Source organism: Tympanuchus pallidicinctus, unplaced genomic scaffold, assembly GCF_026119805.1.
Source record: "Tympanuchus pallidicinctus isolate F22 unplaced genomic scaffold, pur_lepc_1.0 scaffold19, whole genome shotgun sequence".
Classification (NCBI taxonomy): Eukaryota; Metazoa; Chordata; class Aves; order Galliformes; family Phasianidae; genus Tympanuchus; species Tympanuchus pallidicinctus.
The window spans coordinates 5,295,557-5,314,153 of record NW_026294710.1 but is presented as its reverse complement, the minus strand read 5'-3'; the positions used below and the strand labels follow the sequence as shown (position 1 = coordinate 5,314,153).

At 37.0% G+C, this 18,597-nt stretch overlaps 1 protein-coding gene across 1 annotated transcript in view; it reads right to left on the bottom strand.

Moving 5' to 3' along the window:
* FBXL13 (F-box and leucine rich repeat protein 13) overlaps positions 1-18,597 on the bottom strand; it is a gene marked incomplete at its 5' end in the record, with an annotated part of 73,790 nt that overhangs the window by 4,658 nt on the left and 50,535 nt on the right. Inside the window, 3 exon segments of the mRNA XM_052680790.1 lie at positions 2,120-2,283; positions 4,557-4,691; positions 9,457-9,542. Coding sequence (XP_052536750.1) covers positions 2,120-2,283; positions 4,557-4,691; positions 9,457-9,542 — 385 coding nt within the window.

The following is an 18,597-nucleotide window of genomic DNA, read 5'->3' as shown; positions in this document are numbered from 1 at the left end:
ATTCTGCAGCCTGCCTAGGTCTAGGGAGGCTCTTTGGCTGTGTTAGAAAGAACAAGCAGAGAAGCATCAGTGCTGAATTATTTTACATCCTGGAGCCTCTTGATAGCTTTTGTCCCTGACTCAAGCTGCACAGGGTAAAACTTTCCTATCATTGAATGTACGTGCAAAGGAATGGAGGCTGAGGATAGCTGAGAAAAGAACCAACTGCTGTCACACACCAAAATGTCAGGATCAAGAAAATAAAAGTGGTGTTTTTCCTGGTTTGAAAAGTCAAATAAACTAGAAAGATGACACTGGGTGGAGATACGTGTCTCATGGCTGCTTTTTGTTTTGTAAAAATCTGTAACTCTCTAGGGCTTTCTTTACAGTAAAAATAGCTAATTGGGAAATTCCTTAGCTGAGTCAGGAGAGTTTAATCAAGATGGTCAGGGAATCCGTGGCATGGGGGACTCTGAGGCAGAGCCACAGTCCTCGTCATCCTGCAAAAGCTACAGTGCTGCAAGTGAGTTTCTGAGAAATCAAGTCAGCTCTTTGTTTGTGGCTCACCAAACAAATTGGGAGGCACTGAATTTCCATTCCTATTACTTATTGCTTGTACAAAAAGATGTAGAAGCAACCGGAGCCCCAAAGGGCTGGTATATTGCTTAGTGCTCCATAGAGAGGTATAAGAGAGAGAAAAAGCAAGTCAACAGTAATCTGTGAGTAGGAGAAAACCCCCTGAGGTTTAACATGGGAAAAACTGTAGATTGGAAACTTATGAAGAAATTAAAAGTATTTCAAATGCTCTTTTTTTTTTTTTTTTTGGTGTGTGTGTGTGTGAATGAAGTGTAATTCATTTATAATGATTTTTGTCAATCACCACTGTTGCATACCAATCCTTCAAGACTCTTTCCATAGTTAACACATATTAAATTAAATTAAATTAAATTAAATTAAATTAAAGAAGTAGAGATTTTGAGAAGGAAATTCTAAGATGACATTAAGAAAACTAAGTCAGAGAGACAAAAATGAGGCTTGACAAGTAAAAAAAAAATTAAAGTAATGAGAACAGAATTGTCTGTGGTGAAACAGGAAAATAAACCAAGGAGGGTTTGGAAAGCACGAAACACACTAGATATCTTTTAAATTGCTAAGGATCTGCATTAGCTTTGTTGTCTATGAAGTGACTGTTGAACCCTGGAATGATTTAGCTGGGGGTGCTCAATCTACACCAGTCCTGTAAATGTTCTATGTGGGGGTTAACACTTCTTATTGGATACTCTCTATAATCCAATATATTTAATGTTATTTAAGTAAAAAATTGTGTACCCATATATATCAACCATACTTAGATTTTAGCTCTTTTCTAAGCAGTGTCAGTACCTTTGGTGTGTCTGGCCACTTTGCAGCTCTAGCTGTGAGGTGATTACTCTGCAGGGCTCTTAAACACAATGGAAGTGTGCATCTTGCAGACTCAGGGCTGAAAACGCAAATCTAAACCTGACCAAAATGGACTGGTGTTGAATGTCATGGAGAAGCAACAGAGCTGGTCCATTTACAACAGAGGGGAAACATGGTGGCAGGTGACCTGCTATTTCCAATTGTAGTATGTTTCACTTATACTTCATGAAACTATGCTTATGGTACCTTGATTCATTCACTGTAACTATGCTACATTACGAGCACAGTCCCACATCAACGCTCACTTCCACTTCATCCCTACACTGACATTTAATTGTTGGGATGTGGGCTCCCCCAGGCTCCTACAAACACATTGAGTAAGCTCAAGAATGTAGTCAAAATGATGGCTGAGGGCAGGAGGCCCAGCCTGGTTTTCTCCCTCACATTCCACATTTCCTTCATGTGATACCTCATGTCTGCCTAAACTTTTCTAACAGAGCAATTTCTGTGATAAAGATAGATGGATTCCCTATTTCCCTTCACTTCAGGCTGACGGTAGGACATGTAGATGCCTACACTGAGCCATAAGAATCCTAAGGCAGCCACGTGGGCATTGCCCACCCTTCCCACTCCTCAGATGAAGGAGAAAGATGGAGATGAAAGGAGCAGCAAAATACCAGTGAAGACAGATCTTATGCTTTGAGGTTAAAACTAAATGAAGATTAGGAAGTATCTTTGCTTGGTAATATTTCTACAGTAGAGCATCTTGAGAATCTGGAGATGCTTACACCCTTTCCAAAGACATTTCAGTGCTTTGTCAATAAGATTAATGCAACCTGAGATGTCTAAGAAGTGGAGATAATTGCAAGCTGTGGCCAAGTACTGGATACAGGTATCAGTGATCTGTAAATGAAGCAAAAGGGATCCTGAAATTAGAAAAAAGTTGAAAAAAAAAACCCAAAAAAAACCACTTAATAGCACGCAATTTCAGTGTCTGAAAATTAAAGTTTGGCTATGTGCTCAGTGAGAAGATATAAAATAGGTTAACAAACAGATTTAGAGGTTAATAAATGGTTAATGAGGTTAATACTGAAATAAACAGAAGTTGCTACTGAACTTCACTGTCAGATGAGTTTAAGGGAAATCCACATTCATCAAACTCCAAATGCTAATCCTGCCACAGGACTGAATTATTGAATTCACTGTCCATTGAATGGTGTCTTCAGAACTTTGCTATTTAAATACCTGAATCACTCAATCAGAGATTCAATTCTTTCTGTATTTTTTCATGTATAAGATATGTTTCCCAGAGCAACTTCATTTTTTTCCTATGAAGTAAGTTAAGAATTACTTCTGAATCAGGCTCATTCCCTGAGTAAGACTCAGAACTGCACTGCTGAATATTTTATATTATCAGCATAAATTTTATCTCCTGGGGGCATGAAGATACATGATAGAAAGGCTCACTGAAGCCAGTGCGGTTTATTTAAAGACAATTAATTTGCCCCCAAAATATGATTGAAGTGAAAAACTACTCTAATTTTATAGTAACCTGCCTAGCACATGCCAAAACACTCTTATTGGATACACGCTTCTATATTGTATTTTCATGTTCTTTTGCTACAATTTTTCTTAATTCATTTGGGTTTGGGTCCTGCTGTTGTAGGACATGGCTGTCAGACACAACAACACAACATGACTGACTAGATCTAGATGTATTAACATCTACCCTTTGCAAAAGGTTCATTCTTACTTTAATCTCCCAGCCATTTTAAAATAGTCTCTGAGTAGAAAATGTTTCCTTACTGAGCAGCTGGACCTCTTCAATTTGTACTAGAAGTTGCCAAAGGATTTGAATGACCCATTAGTTTCATTTTATGGAGCGTCAATTTGGATTCAAGTCAGAAGAAGACTTGTAAACTTACATGTAGTTTTATTTGAAAAAGCCTTGATGTTCTTTTCTGAATACAGTGGTTAACAGATTGGCTCAGTAACCACTTAACGAGGAAGATATCGTCTAGGAACGAAGCACTAGAAAAGGATTACTACTAGATTACTGAGTTTAGTTCTTGTTCCTATTTGAAGGAACTACAAAATATGACCCAGTTCATTCCCTTATTAAGGGCCATCCTAACATTAGCTGACACTTTGTCCCTGTCTCCCTTTCCAGGATTCTGTTTTACAATTCGCTGCTCTGATAATCAGAAACTTAGGCAATTTCCAGCCTAGATGCATCCACTGATATTTTATGCTAAATTTGATGTGTGTGTGGATGCCTAAAAGTTTCAGTGAAATGTGTGGCTTGCAAAAATATATAACTTGAACTACTTTGGCAAGATAAACATTCACAATTTCTGTTATTACTGTTATTACTGGAAAAATTGCTTAATATCTACCAAAAAACAAAGAATACAGAACAGAGGAACTATATATATAATAATTAATGTTGTGTAGTAGATATCCTTAAGATATGAATCTAACGGCTGTTCTAAGACATGGAGCAACATCCCTGGCCTACACCCTAGAGAGGATATGAAGATACACAACAACATGTCCATAAGGCATTTCACCGTGCTTCAGCAGCCACTTTCTACAGGCTCATCTGATACAAACAGTGCTTCATCCCTGGTTATGAAGCTTGCTCTCCACTTAAATGCCAAGTTCTTAAAAAGTACTCCTCTGTTTCTAGCTTTTCTCATACGTTGCATTAGGAGGTTTTGGACAGTATCAAGAGCTGAAGTAGGTAGAGACTAGCGATCTCCTTCAGAAAGAGCACTGGAGAAATAACAAAGCATGAAAATACACATTAAAACAGACTCCCTGCTTTGGGAGCACCCAGAACACCAGAAGCTCAGACAGTATCTGCAGGAAGAATCTCTAAAAGCCCTTCTATTTATTCATTCCCAGACATCAGCTCCTTGAGACAGGCTTGTGCCTAATACAGTGCAGGCATCTTTATGTTCTAACTGCAACCATTAGAAGAATGCCAAACACACTCAAAAACCAAGTCTCAGAACATAAACCAGCTGAACTTAGGCTCTCATTTTTAAATTAAATGAATGCATTGTAGAACTGTGGCAAGATATAGACGGCAGCAGGCCAAATTCCTGAATGAAATACTGTGTATTCCTTTGCAATAGCAACCCCAAAACTATTGTCCCAATTCTCATGCGCACCTTTGGACAATCAGCTATGCTGACAGATGTCAGTTTGTGGCAATGAAATGCCAAAGCTTTCACAGCTTCATCTGTCACCTGATGGCAGCAGGACACATGACTGTATTCCAGCTGCTTAGTGCCTTTGCAGAACACCTGAAAGAGCAACAAACAGAGCAATCATTCTTTGGAAATGTGTCCACTCTGTTTTTCTCAATGCACAACACATTTCCATCCATCCTGCGATCCACCTTAAGCACTTCATTTGTTCTATGTAGCCTTCATAGCAGTGAATTCTCTCAGACATAGACTGGGAATTTCACTGGAAAAAGGAGAGCTGCATTAAGAAGTTATTTCCACTGCTGGAGCTGATATGAACTATGTGGTCATTAGAATAAAATTCTGTTCCTTTCTTCTAATTCAGTGTGTTGAAATCTTTGTTTTATGAGCCTGTAGATTTGTTTCCTCAAGAACAGAGTAACCTAAAATGCTATTTCTTCACTTAATAGTGCCATGAAGTAAGTGCAGCAGAACACTTTGTGGAATTAGCTTCAGTGAATATCTCTCCTCTTCTATCATTTCCAGCTGAAAACCATGGTAAGATAACTTAAACTTGTCATTGAGCTGATCTTCCATGCCTGGTCTAAAGGCAGTGCAATTTGGCATTTATTGCAATAGAGATTCTACCTCAGTAGGTAGAATCTTCCTCTATAGAAAATATTGGCTGCTTGAAGCTTTTCAGAACTTTCTAGAATTACTTCTGAAGTAAATTGACTAAGGACTACTAAGGACTAAGGACTATGGACAAGTAAATACGTGCATGCACACACAGCTGCATAAATGCACTTACTTACCACTGTGAAAAAAAGTCCATTGTAATTTTACTACTGACATTTTGTCCTTGCATTAAGCAGGAACCCAGGCACCAGCCTATGGCTGATCAGTGGCAAATGCTAGCTTTGTGATGACCAAGAGGTGTGTGATTTTAATGCCTCTCATTAATAGATACGAAGAAACTTATGAGGTCTAAAATTTGTTTCACAGACCAAATTTTTTAGCATTTTTCATCTGTATCCTAACTTGTTTGCTTTTTTTTTTTTTTTTCCATCAGCATGGCTGTACCAATGCAACGCTTCTTGGGTTTGGGCTCTTACAAAATATTTGATGGTGACTATTTTAAAATAGAACTGGTTAGAATGAACAAGTCACAATTCATAAAAATTGGCTTCTGTACCTCTCCTATTTAAATTTTAGCTTTACAGGGTGTTAACAGCAATATAGAAATATTCTAAACACCAAAACTGATATATCTTTTTTCCATGTGTAAGAGAAACTGAACTCCCTTCAGAATTAGCCTCAGACATGCTGATTTAATCACTACATTCTCAGCTAGGGTATGCAGCACAAGCTGAAGCCAAGATTTCAATGCCTGAGAGATATGTTTATCTTCTTTATACTGGCATAGTTTGCCTACATCCATACTTAATATATCCTTCAGAGTTAGGATTTGTATTTGCTCTTAAAGTCTACCCCTACATTATTTTTTTGCAAATAGCAATTAGGATATAATTTTCAATCAAAGGAAATGGAGATTGGTTTGTTATCTTCATCTCTGTATCTTTGGGTCTAATACTTAAGATCTCCAGAAGAGGTTATGAAAATATTTCAAACAAAGTTTGCAAAACATTAAAATAAATGAATAGCATAAGAAGGATATATAATTTTCTATCTTGTTTGCACTGTTTTAATTCTGTGTAAATAAGATCTTAAAGCACACAAGTACTAATGAACATCTGAAACAGAATTGCTGCACATAAAGTGAGCATTGTCTCAGCTATGAATGAGAAGAAATCCTATTTACAAAATATGTGATCAGATTATAATTTACTATTATAATGCCTATGAACAAGTAAATGAATTAACACTGTGAGGTCAGCATTATTTTGTGCCATTTTATAACCCTTAGCATTTTACCTTAGCTGTGTTATTAAAGCCCTCTCCATATGCATTTTTTTCACATAATTTAAGTATACTTTATGTCATCAAAGAATAACTATGATATGCAGCATACAGTGAGGTTCCTCTCTACGTTTTTTTTTCCATAGACTCAGATTCCATCTTCAAATAAAGATGTGCCATTTTGCTTTGAGTTACTTTCTTATCTCTTCTTCCACTTGCCCTTCCTAGATCCATGACTGCATTCTGTTACACCTATATCTTCATGTGCTCACTGCTGATGGATCAATTTGACTCAAATTCATCAAATCCATATTGCAGATACAGATAATGTTAATGCTTCTTTTTTTCCACATTCTTTTTTTGAAATATATACTGAGATACTGAATGATCATAGCAGAACACAGAACTAAACATTCTCCTCTGAAAGAAGCAGTGCTGGCTCTGCACCAACTTTTGATGATATAGAAAAGGTATATGTACTTGAGCATTGTTTAATGGAAACAAAAACATGGAAATACAGACCTTTACACAGAACATTCATGATTGGTCAGTCAGATTTATTCCTAAAGAAGCAAATTCTAGTGGCCTGATGTATATGCCTCTAGAAGATTCAAACCAGATGCATCCCTTGTGGTGCAACAACGACTGACTCATGCATATAATATATGGTTATAAAATGATGGATGTTGGAGCCTTATAATGGAAAAAATGTAGAAGCCAGAGACAGGGATTGCACTGTACCTTGCCTGACAATCTGCAAGGGTTTATGGGCACAAAATTGGTACTACTGAGCAACGAGATTTAATTATTTTTGTTCCGTATGGTTAGAATCAATTCTCAGTTACAGAAAAGAAATTGCTCTTATTTGAATGTAAATTCTACCTCTCTTCTTTCCAGCAAGGTAGATAATTCCTTCTTCCACTGACAAATAACCAACTAATGCCTGTTTTTTTGAAACATGGTGTAAGTCTATGTAATCGTACTGAATCTGTTGAATCTCCTGAAGTATAAGCAAGCTTCAAGCATATTGAACCAACATTTGATAAGGAACTTCACACCCTAACAGTACATTTTGGAGACATCTCCTTTTCTTCCTCCCAGACCTCAAACTGGATTCACTTCATGCCCAATAGATAATATATAAAGCAAACAGCAAAATGTTGACCCTTATATACACTTTTTGCGCCACTTGTGATTGTACAGATCTCAGCTGTATTCCATCAGCCTTCTCCTTCCCAGACCACAGGTTCTGTGCTTGATTATTTGCTCCTTTTATGGAAAGCGGTGCATACATCTGATCATCCCTGCTTCCCCTCCAAGTCTCTTCCAGTCTTCAGTCAATGCTTTACCCATAAAAAGACTCCCAGTAACACAACTATGCCAGTGTAACAAAACAAGATAATGAGTACTACTGAATCAGAATTCAATATGTAGTTGGCACTGTAGTGACAGTGTAAGTAGGATAAATATTTGGATGGTAAATCTCATTGTCAGCTAATTAAAAAAGCAAGAGCTGGTAAATCATAAATACAAAATAATTTACAAGCATTGTAAATGGAGTTCAAATACTATATTAGTATTAAAAATTTCTACAATTGCTGATTATTCAGAAGAGGAAAGTTTGTCTCACTGTATAACTTCTTAACTTATCATCAATGTAAATAATTGCCTCTGTGACAACTTCAATTTGTATGTTGTCTTTTAAAAAATGAAGTAATTTCCTATCTGATTACTGACCTGGAAAGTTTCTCAGTTTATAGGCTAAGTTTAAGGTCAGAACACTAAACAATGCATAGTTCAAGCTAATCTCTTATTTTAGGAACAACATCTGGCTTCATATTGTTGAGATCCGCTGTTTAAATTTTAAAAACAAGGCATATAATTTTCATAATAAAAACAGTGTAAAAAGGAAATTACAGAGATTCAACAGCTGTCCCACTGGGAGCATGAAATCCTAAGAATGACAATATCTAGCTAAAATACACGTAGTCCATTTTCTAACAGATTAATTTCATCATTAGATATTAACAAATTACTCAGTTGATGTTTTTATAGGACATTTTAAAATGACACAGTACAATTTGTGTTGTTCTTTCCATAAAGCAGCTACGAAATCTGCAGTCTGGAGAAAGCACATGTGCGTATCATTGAAACATAAGTTATTATTTTTAGGGATTTCTGTTGGTAAGAAATAGATTTCAGAATTACACTGAGGCATATTGTTGTGCCTCTAAGAGACAATGGCATGTAGCAATATATCAGCAGCACATGAAGAACCTCATGTAATAGAATAAAAGAAGTTTAACTATTCCATTGAGCTAGCCATGCTTGGTCATGTAAGTATGACATTCAACTAAAGGCTGACTAAATAGACAGAAAGTGTTATCTGAAAACCCACATTAGCAGCAGGAAAAATATGTAATAAATATAATTTGGTAAAGGATTTGTAGAGCAAGGGGAAGAGAATAATAGTAGCAATTTAGGTTGTAATTTGCACAGTACAGTGCAGTAGAATGTAAAGCTGTCTTACAATTGTTCAGAGTCAATGCAGAGGGCAGAATTTGAAATTCATTAAAATTCATGGAAGTAAAGAAAAATAAAATGAAAAGGACTGTAAAAAGAAAATCACATCACACAAAAGGTGGTAACGCACTGGAACAGGTTGCCCAGGGTTGTGGATGCTCCATCCCTGGAGGCATTCAAGGCCAGGATGGATGTGGCTCTGGGCAGCCTGATCTGCTGGTTGGTGACCCTGCACACAGCAGGGGGTTGGAACTGGATGATCATTGTGGTCCTTTTCAACCCAGGCCATTCTATGATTCTATGACCGTATGAAAGTGTAGAATAGTATAATGAAGAATGAATGAAGGTGCACAGAGTAAAATATCATCTGTTTGGACATGGTTAATTTGAAGAATAGAGAGGCTTCCAGGAAACATCAAGAGAAGAGATTAAGCTTTACCTGAATCCCAGTGTCATTAATGTTTTTACATTCCAATAGAGAAAGCTGCTTGATTTTTCCATGGTGGCCAAGGGCTCTCAAACCCAAAAAAATTCCAGAAAAAAATAAAAATCAAAACATGCAATTATATATAATTGCTTTTACCATGCTCATACGTTCAGTGTTTGCATATTAAATGTTCTATCTAAGAATTATAGCATCTTTTAAAACACACACAAAAAAATAATCCCACAGAGCACCTTCACAGAACTTCACAGCTTTTTACAAAGAGGATTGGAGATGTTATATAAATGAGCTGCCTGAGGTTACACACAGAAATCCTTACACGGTAAGAAACTGTAGTCTGAATTTCCATTCTAATATTCAATTGAATATCCATTCAATTCTGATATTGAAAATAACTTTCCTATCGGCTGGAATTATTTTCTAAATCAAAATAAAAGTAATTCTTATTGTTGTCTAGTTAACCTCTGATTCTGAAGCATTTCTTCAGGATTTTCATGGATCCAACAGAAACCAACAGAACAGATAGTCTTATTTTATCTACTTCTATTGGGACCACATAAATGCTAGATTCTTGCGAGCATCTTCAGCAGAATGCATGTAGTTTATCTTCTGATTTTTTCCTGAAGTACACAAAAAGGTCAAGAATTCTTTACAGAAATAATGCACTGGAGAAAGAAAAAAAAAAATCAGAAAGAAAGAAACTGGAGAATAAGAGTACAACGTGAGAAATACTTCTATGGGACACAGCACAATCATAAAACAAAATAGATTTATGGATCTCCATCGAAATTTGAGTTTGAAAGAACTTTTCATAGGTTTTTTTTTTTTTTTTTTTTTTTTTTTTTTTTTTTTTTTTTTTTTTGCTTTTGTTGAAAGAAGAAAATACTACTTGCTGCAACCATGAAATATCTTAAAATTGCTGCCTTTAGGATTTGCTTATCTGTGGGCTCTTATGACTACAGCTATGATTACAACTACAAATTTTGACTACAAGAAGACAATACTCGAAATGGTGGCATCACACTCATAGGTAAATTCTACTTTAAAACAAACAAACAAACAACAAAACGTATTAAAGACAATTGAGAGCTGGCAACTTCAGTAAATTCCTACTTCAGGAGTGCAAAAGGATCAGAATTTGCTTTGTCTTTTTCACTGCTTGTACACCAGGTTACAGGACCTTGTTCTGAATTTCAGCTCTAAATCTGAAGGAAAATGAATTGTTGATTTTTGTAACATGTATTTTTATATTTACAGCAGTGTCTGTGTTCTTCATAGCATTAAGCAAACTACTGAAAAACAAAAGTTATCGCTTCAGTCCGTATGGTTAAAAAATTATCTAATTAGGCAGTGAACTGCGCTGCGCACAGCAAATATCATACTGAAAAACCAAGCACATGTGAATAGTGTCTGGAACCCAGATGTGGACACTGCAATGATAATGCTGGGAGAGTGCGCCTGGAGTTCAGATTTTACGAATGCCTGAAATCTCACAGGCTGAATAAAAACAAAACAAAAAAATGGAACAATGAAATAGATTTCCAATCCTGGCTGCTTATGAAAACAGAGAAATCTGCATTTTTTCCTCAGCAGACACATTTATATGGTAAACATTGTTTTCAACAGCAACATGAAAATCAATAGATTTCAAAGTTTTGTTGACCAGAGCAGTCCTGTTCAAGGCAACAAAAGATTATGTACTTTATCCCCAAATATGTTTATTTCAAAACTTGAATTCCTTACAGAAGAGACTGACAGTGATAGGTGTGACCTTGTGAACAAAATTTCTTCATCCAGTTCTCTTTATCCAAAAGTGGCCCAACTTCATGGTATTTGGAAATGAAATATGAAATAATATTGCTAAAAGACAACAATGACTGCTGCTATTACTTCAAAGCTAATCTACAATAATTTTATGTGATGATACTAACGTTGTGTCACAGTAAGATTATTTTTATGATAACAATCAAGGTCTCCTCTGAGGGGTTTCTTTAATAACAGTAGATTTGAGAAAGGAAAAGGCTGAAGATATGGAATACAAGGAATGTCATTATGAACTGTCAATCACACAGAGAAATTACAAAACTGACATTTCCAACAATAAACCTCTTCAAGCAAGTTCAGTGCAAGAATCTACGTGAAGTTTAAATTTAAATCTAAAGTCTGAAGTCAGATTTAAATCTAACAGAGGTATAGAGTAGCTAATTATCCCTAGTTTTTCTAGAATTCCTGATTTGGTCAGTAGTATTCTCTGAAAAACAACATCAGGGATTCCCATCTGGAATACTGACCTATTTCTGAGACTTCTGTCTCCTATACTAAGCCTCCAGACATTTTTACAAGATATGGTCAGAGCTATGATATTATCATCAGAACTCCTGGAAACATATGTTAGCAGAACAGACACAATGCAGCATAAAGAATATGACTTCTGCTCTACAGGCTTTCAAAACCATCATTCTTTAACATAAAGAAATCTCCTCATGTCTCTTGGATCAACCCTCCAGTGCCACAGAGAAAGGGAATATTTTGTCCCACATCTCCTGTATAGCATATTTATTGCCATCTCTATTTGGAAAACAACTTTATAAGAAATATTTCACCCTTTGCTAATACCTGTTTTTTCCAAGCAACTGAGTTTTATTGCATTGTTCTATTTCAGTTACTTCATGTAAGGCCTACAGACACTTGCAGAACATCATTTGTTATTATTTCACCAAAGTTTTGTAAATGAAAAGATGAAAATCCACTGCAACATCTGGTGAGGGTCTTTTGTTGTTTGAGATGAAAGTCACCTATGTCTTACCAGAGAACAATTCTTTATTATCTATATTCACCAAGTGCAAGTGTATGCCTTCCAACTGCAGAGTGCAATGAATGTGCTATGCTATTTTCAACTTCTGAGATTTCTGTTCACATATCTCTTGGTAACCCTAAAGGTCAGCATCTGTAATGTATCTTTGTCTTCATGTTCCAGAGACAAACAGATGTCTCTTCCTGCGCATTCCCTAAATCAAAGAGACTGACTTCAAAGTCACCCCTATCCTGGAAGAGCTCTTAAGAAGTAGCTTCCACCTTCCATTTGAGAGAGATTTGATTTGAAATGGCTCAGCTCATTCTCTAAAATGCTTTGATTTCTGCACATACCAGCCATGCTCTAGCGCCAGTTTCAAGCTCTTTCTAGTAGAGAAGAACGTAACTGAGATCTTGCAGTATCATTTTGCTAATAATAATTTGTAGATGGCAGAACTGAGTTCTGTTTCTTCTGTTTATGATAACACTTTCTGGAAACCTGGTAAATTTGTAACAAATGTAGCTGTGTTGTCTGCAGTACCTGAGCTAATATAAAGGTGCGTCAGATTTGTTTAGAGGAGCAGTAAACACATTTTTAGCAGAAATCTCCCTATATGACTTTGTGTATAATACATTTCCTTAAATGTATTATTACTTAATTACTTAATTTCTGTATCTAACACCATTTGTGGCTAGACAAAATCTTGACTTGTGAAATACAGTTGCTATTGTTTCTTGATACTGAGTCCAGACAACGGGACTTCTACTGTGACTAATTGTTTTGTCAAAACATTGAGCCCAAAACAATTGACTGCAATATCTCCCTGGGGTAGCCTCCTATTTCTAGGCAGAAGTAAGTTACTAATTCTTCAGGCTAAATTCTCTTCCTCTGCTTTCCCAAGAAAACTGGACTGCTAGCATTTGAATTTGGAGCTTGCTTGAATGTTTATCATTTCCTTCTGCCTGCTTTATCTAGAAATCAAATGCAGCCAATTCATTTGCAGTCTGTTGCTGCTTATAGATAATATTTTCTTCCTAACCTTCACAGGGCTCTTCCTCAGTCCTAATACTCTAATTTTCTAACAGACCCAAATGTGGAGCCAGGCTATGGATTCATGACACCATAAATCCTGAATCCCGCAAAGACTGCAAAAAAAAAAAAGAAAAAAAAATATTACTCTAAATAACTGCATAAAGCCAAGATGTATTTTTCCCACTGTGAACTGCTTAGAAACATCTTATTGATATATTAGTAAATATTTATGTTGCAGCCTGGCCTTAAAGCACAGCCAGTATCTGAAAATCATTAAGTACAAACATACAGGAAAAGAAAGTAGAACTAATTGTTTATAGAGCCATCATGTAGCCACTACTGCATAGTTCCCAAGGATTACAAATTATCCTCAAATTTGAAGACCAATTTGACATGGCCAGGACGCAAAAAATCTGTGACTGATTAAGTGACTTGATGTCACATATGATTCTTGAGGAGGAATGACAACCAGAAGAGAGAATGGGACCTTGGGTCATTACAGAGAGAGACTTTCATGCATAACAGCCACTATGGAAGAAGATGAAGAAATAACTGGTAGAAAACTTCTTCACAAACTCCATACTTACTTTTTGTCTTCTAATTTTAGAAATGTATCAGAGTTCTTTCAATTTTTAAAGTGTTTTATCTGTTTTTTATACTTAAGGCTATCTTATTCCCTCTCGTTATTACACAGAGTGTGATTTACCAGTGACAACAAGTTTCCCTGATGGGCATGTACAGTTTTTCTTGCTGTACAGTGTATATTTGTATGTCAGGAGTCAAGTGATTTACTTTAACCATTCCTTTTTTATTCTTTGTTATGCTTCCTCTGACTGTCTAAATCCTGCTTGACTTCTTGAAAGTCCCAATATTTCAATATTTAATGATTTTTTCTATCAAAAGAAGATGGGTGGTCCAGACCATGTGCATTAGCAACTTGTGTCAGAATTAAGATGAACACTGCGCAGCTGCTCGCTTTCAGACTCATGACTGGAGCAAAACTGCAAAGGCTGCATCACATCAAACATCAGAAATAGTTTACGACATTTTAATAAAAATATGGAGAGTAACAGAACAAATCTTATAACTAGAACTGCTTCACCATCTCAGGGAAGCATTTCCACTGAATCACCGGGACTTATTTTATACGACAAATAGGTTTGGAGATGACTGACAGTGTTCCCATCACAGTAATAGAATAGGCAGTCCTCACACACATACAGCTGACATCCCCTTCTGAGGATGGTATTTGTTTTCATGAATGAATGGTCTTTGGCTTTGACTTACCAAGACACTTAGGCACACGTACAAAGTTAAGTAAGTGATGAAATTTCTTGACTTATCTACTACTGACTGATAGATTCTGGACAAATATAATACATTTCTGCAAACATGAGAGACTACCTTTTTTTTTTTTTTTTTTTCCTAAGCAGTATATTTTATTATAACTGTGAGTCTACAATGACTCTACAGTATTTTTCTGTATTAACAAGCTCTCTCGTCAGGCAAAAGTTTGAGCCAATATATTTCTTCCAAATGCAACAAATTCTCTGAATGAAAGACAGACTTCAACAGGAACATTTCTGTCCCAAAGAAACTATTGAAGAGAAAGGCACCAACAGTGGGAAAAAACAAAACCCTTTCCATTTTGATTATAGTCTTAATTAAGTCAGTCATACACAAGGTACAAATCTGTAAGAAAATCTAACTCTAATGTATCTTTTCTCCCCTGTTCTTCCCCTAAGTACATGTTGGTATTATCATTACAGTAAATTCTGCTCTGTTTTGGTGGGCTGAATGATTCTGCCATCATCTGAAAAACAAAAAAATGAACATTCTCTGCATACTGCAGACTTATGTTGTGCATACTGCATGTATCACAACCAAGATAGAAAAAAAAAAAAAGAAAAAAAGTCTTACAACTTCTCTCTGTCAGTATAGTGTAATAGTGTCAATTACTGAACATAAATAACTGTTTTCTACTACATTTTTCAAGCAATTTGGACACAGTACTTGAAAAAGAATCTTAATGCAACTCCATTTATATGCTAATAAAATGAATAATAGTAAGTCAAAACATACAAATAATAGTTCTTTTATAAAGCAGATTGATCTATTTCTTTCCATCAACTCATGTTGTAAGATTAGGAAATGTATTTATTACAAATATGAGCCATACAGTTAAGCACATTAAACAGTGAAAACCTACAGATGTCTGGTTAGCAAGGCACTGAGATCAGAAATGACAAGCATGATAAATGGTCAATATCCAGCTTAGTTTATCTGTCTTGTGGGAGGGAAGAAACTGAATGCCTTAAAAATGCAGTGTAAGCAGAAGAGCTTGGATTATTGCCGACGGCATGGGTTGTGCTATGTGAAAACTAGAGGAAGAAACAATGCAGCACTTTAAGAGGCTGTGTATGGATTGCAGAAAGAGAGAAAACGTTTGTGTCGAAAGACTGTGGGACAGTAATTCAAGGCCTGTGAAGGCAATGTAATTTTAATACATAAATATCTTATAATATTTAAAATAAGCACATTAAATGAAGTCTCCTTGGATTTCCCAATTCTCTTTTTTTTAGCTTAGTTTGTTTTCTGTTTGTTTTTGTTTCGTTTTTTTGTTGTTGTTGTTTTGTTTTTTAAATAATTTTCAGGCCTCTGTGAGGGATAAGGGCTTTTTTTTTTAAAAAAAAGACATTACTGTTTGTACTAACAGTAAAGTTTTGGATCAGAATTCTGATTGAACAGCAATTGAATGAACATAGCAACAGTTTTCTTATGAAGTCATAGAATCATTCACTTCTTCATAAAGTTTCTGCTAGATTTCAGTGTTCAGTGAAGAGTTTGCCTGAAATGCAAAAGTAACAGCAGAGCTGGCTCTAAACCCTGCACACAAGGCAGGATCTGCCAAGAACATCTTATGTGGAGGCCTGCTATGTTTAACCTGGCTGCTACACTTGCTATATTGCTTTCCAGAGTCTTAGCAACTTGACAGTTTGAAGACACCTTGTTTGCAATTCTTTCACGCGAGATTATTTTTCTAGACCACAGCATAGTGCAGTCCCTCTATTAGAACTAATACTTTAATCATAAAATCTATCTTGTGGAAAGTACATTTTTTGAAAATTTAACCTTTAAAAACACCAACTTTTCAGCTTTCCTCAGGCCTAATCATCCTGGAGAAAAAAAAATAAATCGGTTTATTGAACATTTTTAATGGATCAGGTTCAGAGCTGTCAAATATCTTTTTTGTTTGTTTCTTTTTCTCTCTTTCAAATATGAAAAATGTCCAAAGTGAGAATTACCTTTTATTAGGTACTGCCTCTGTATGGGAAAACATTGTATTACACATTTCTAAAATATGTTTTAATGATATTGGAACTCCACTGCTTCATATACATGCGAGTTTTTAACTGGCTAATTTTGTGATCTCAAGGAACGCAGGCTGTCAAAGAGCAGAGTCAGGACACTGAATTTCATGAGACAGAAATTCAGACTGTTTAAGGAACTGTTGGATGAGATCCTCTGGGAAACTGTCCTTAGGGACAAAGGAACAGGACAGAGCTGGCAGTGCTTTAAGGATGCCTTTCTGAGAGCACAAGAGCTCTTGATCCCCTCAGAATAAGAAATCAGGCACACAGGCAGGAAACCAGCATGGCTAAGCAAGGACCTACTGGTCAGGCTGACAGAAAAAAAAGGAAAAGTATAAGCAGTGGAAGCAGGGATGGGGGGCCTGGGAAGAATATAGGGATGCTGTCCATTGGTGTGGGGATCAGATGAGGAACACCAAAGTGCATATGGAGTTGAGGAATGTGAATAACAACAAGGGTTTCTTTAGATATATTGGGCAGAAGAGGCAGGCATGAGAATGTCAGTCTCTGATAAATAAGAAGGGAGAGCTGGCCTCACCAGACATGGAGAAAGCTGAAGTACTTAACAGGTTCTTTGCCTTTGTCTTCACATTCAGTCAGGCTTTCCAAGCCTCTCGTGTCCCTGAACTTCTAAATGAGGGCTGTGGGAGCAAAATCCCTCCCAGTGTAAGAGCAAAGCAAGACTGAATGTATAGAGGTCAATGAGGCCAGATGACACGCATCTGAAGGAACCGGCTGATGTGGTTGCCAAGCTGCTCTCCATCACATCTGAAAAACTGTTGCTATTAGGCAAGGTCCCCAGTGATTGGAAAAATGGAAACATCACTCCCATATTTAAGAAAGTGAGAAAGGAAGACCTGGGAAACTACAGGCTGGTGAGCCTCAAATCTCTGCCCGGGAAGATTGTGGAGTGGATCCTGCTGGAAGAGATACATAAGGGATGAGGAGGTGGTCTGACACAGCCAGTACGGCTTCACCAAGTGCAGCTCTTGCCCAGCCAAGTGGCTTTCTGTGATGGAGTGATGGCATTGGTGGAAAAAAAACAGCAACTGATGTTTTCTGCCTGGACTTGTGCAACATTTTTGACATGGTTTCACGTCACATCCTTATCTTTAAATTGAAGAGACATGTATTTGAAGGCTGGATAAAGAATTGGTTGGATGGTCACAGCCAGACTGTTGTTAATGTCCAGGTGGAGGCTGGTCATGACTGATGTCCCCTAGGGGTCTGTATTGGGAACTTTGCTCTTCATCTTTACCAGTGACATAGACAGTGGGATTGAGTGTACCCTCAGCAAGTTTGCCAGTGACACCAAGCTGACTGGTGCAGTTGCTACAACTGAAGGAAGAGATGCCATCCAGAGGGACCTGGACAGGCTTGAAAAGTGAGTGCACAAGAATCCAGTGAGGTTCCATAAGGCCAAGTGCAAGGTGTTGCACTTGGGTTGAGGCAATCCCAGATATAAATACAGACTGGGAGAAGAACTCACTGAGAGCAGAGCCTGATGAATGAGAACCTGGATATGAATCAGCAGTATGCACTTGCAGCCCAGAAGGCCAGGAGTATTCTGGGCTGCATAAAAAAGAGTGGTAGCCATCAGGGAGAGCGAGGTGATTGTCCCATTCTATTCTGTTCTTGTAAGGCCCCATCTAGAGTGCTGTGTACAAGTTTGGGACCTTCAGTACAGAAGGGATGCAGAGCTGTTGGAGCAGGTCCAAAGAAGGGCCCCAAAGATTATCCAAGGACTGGAGTACCTCTCCTATGAAGAAAGGTTGAGGGAGCTGGGCTTGTTTAGGCTGGAGAAGGCTCTGGGGAAACCTCATTGCAGCCTTGAAGGGAGCTTACAAGCAGGAGGGGGATGGATAGACATAAATTATGGTCTGATAATGACAAGACAAGGGGGGATGTCTTAAAACTAAAAGAGGAAGATTCAGGTTG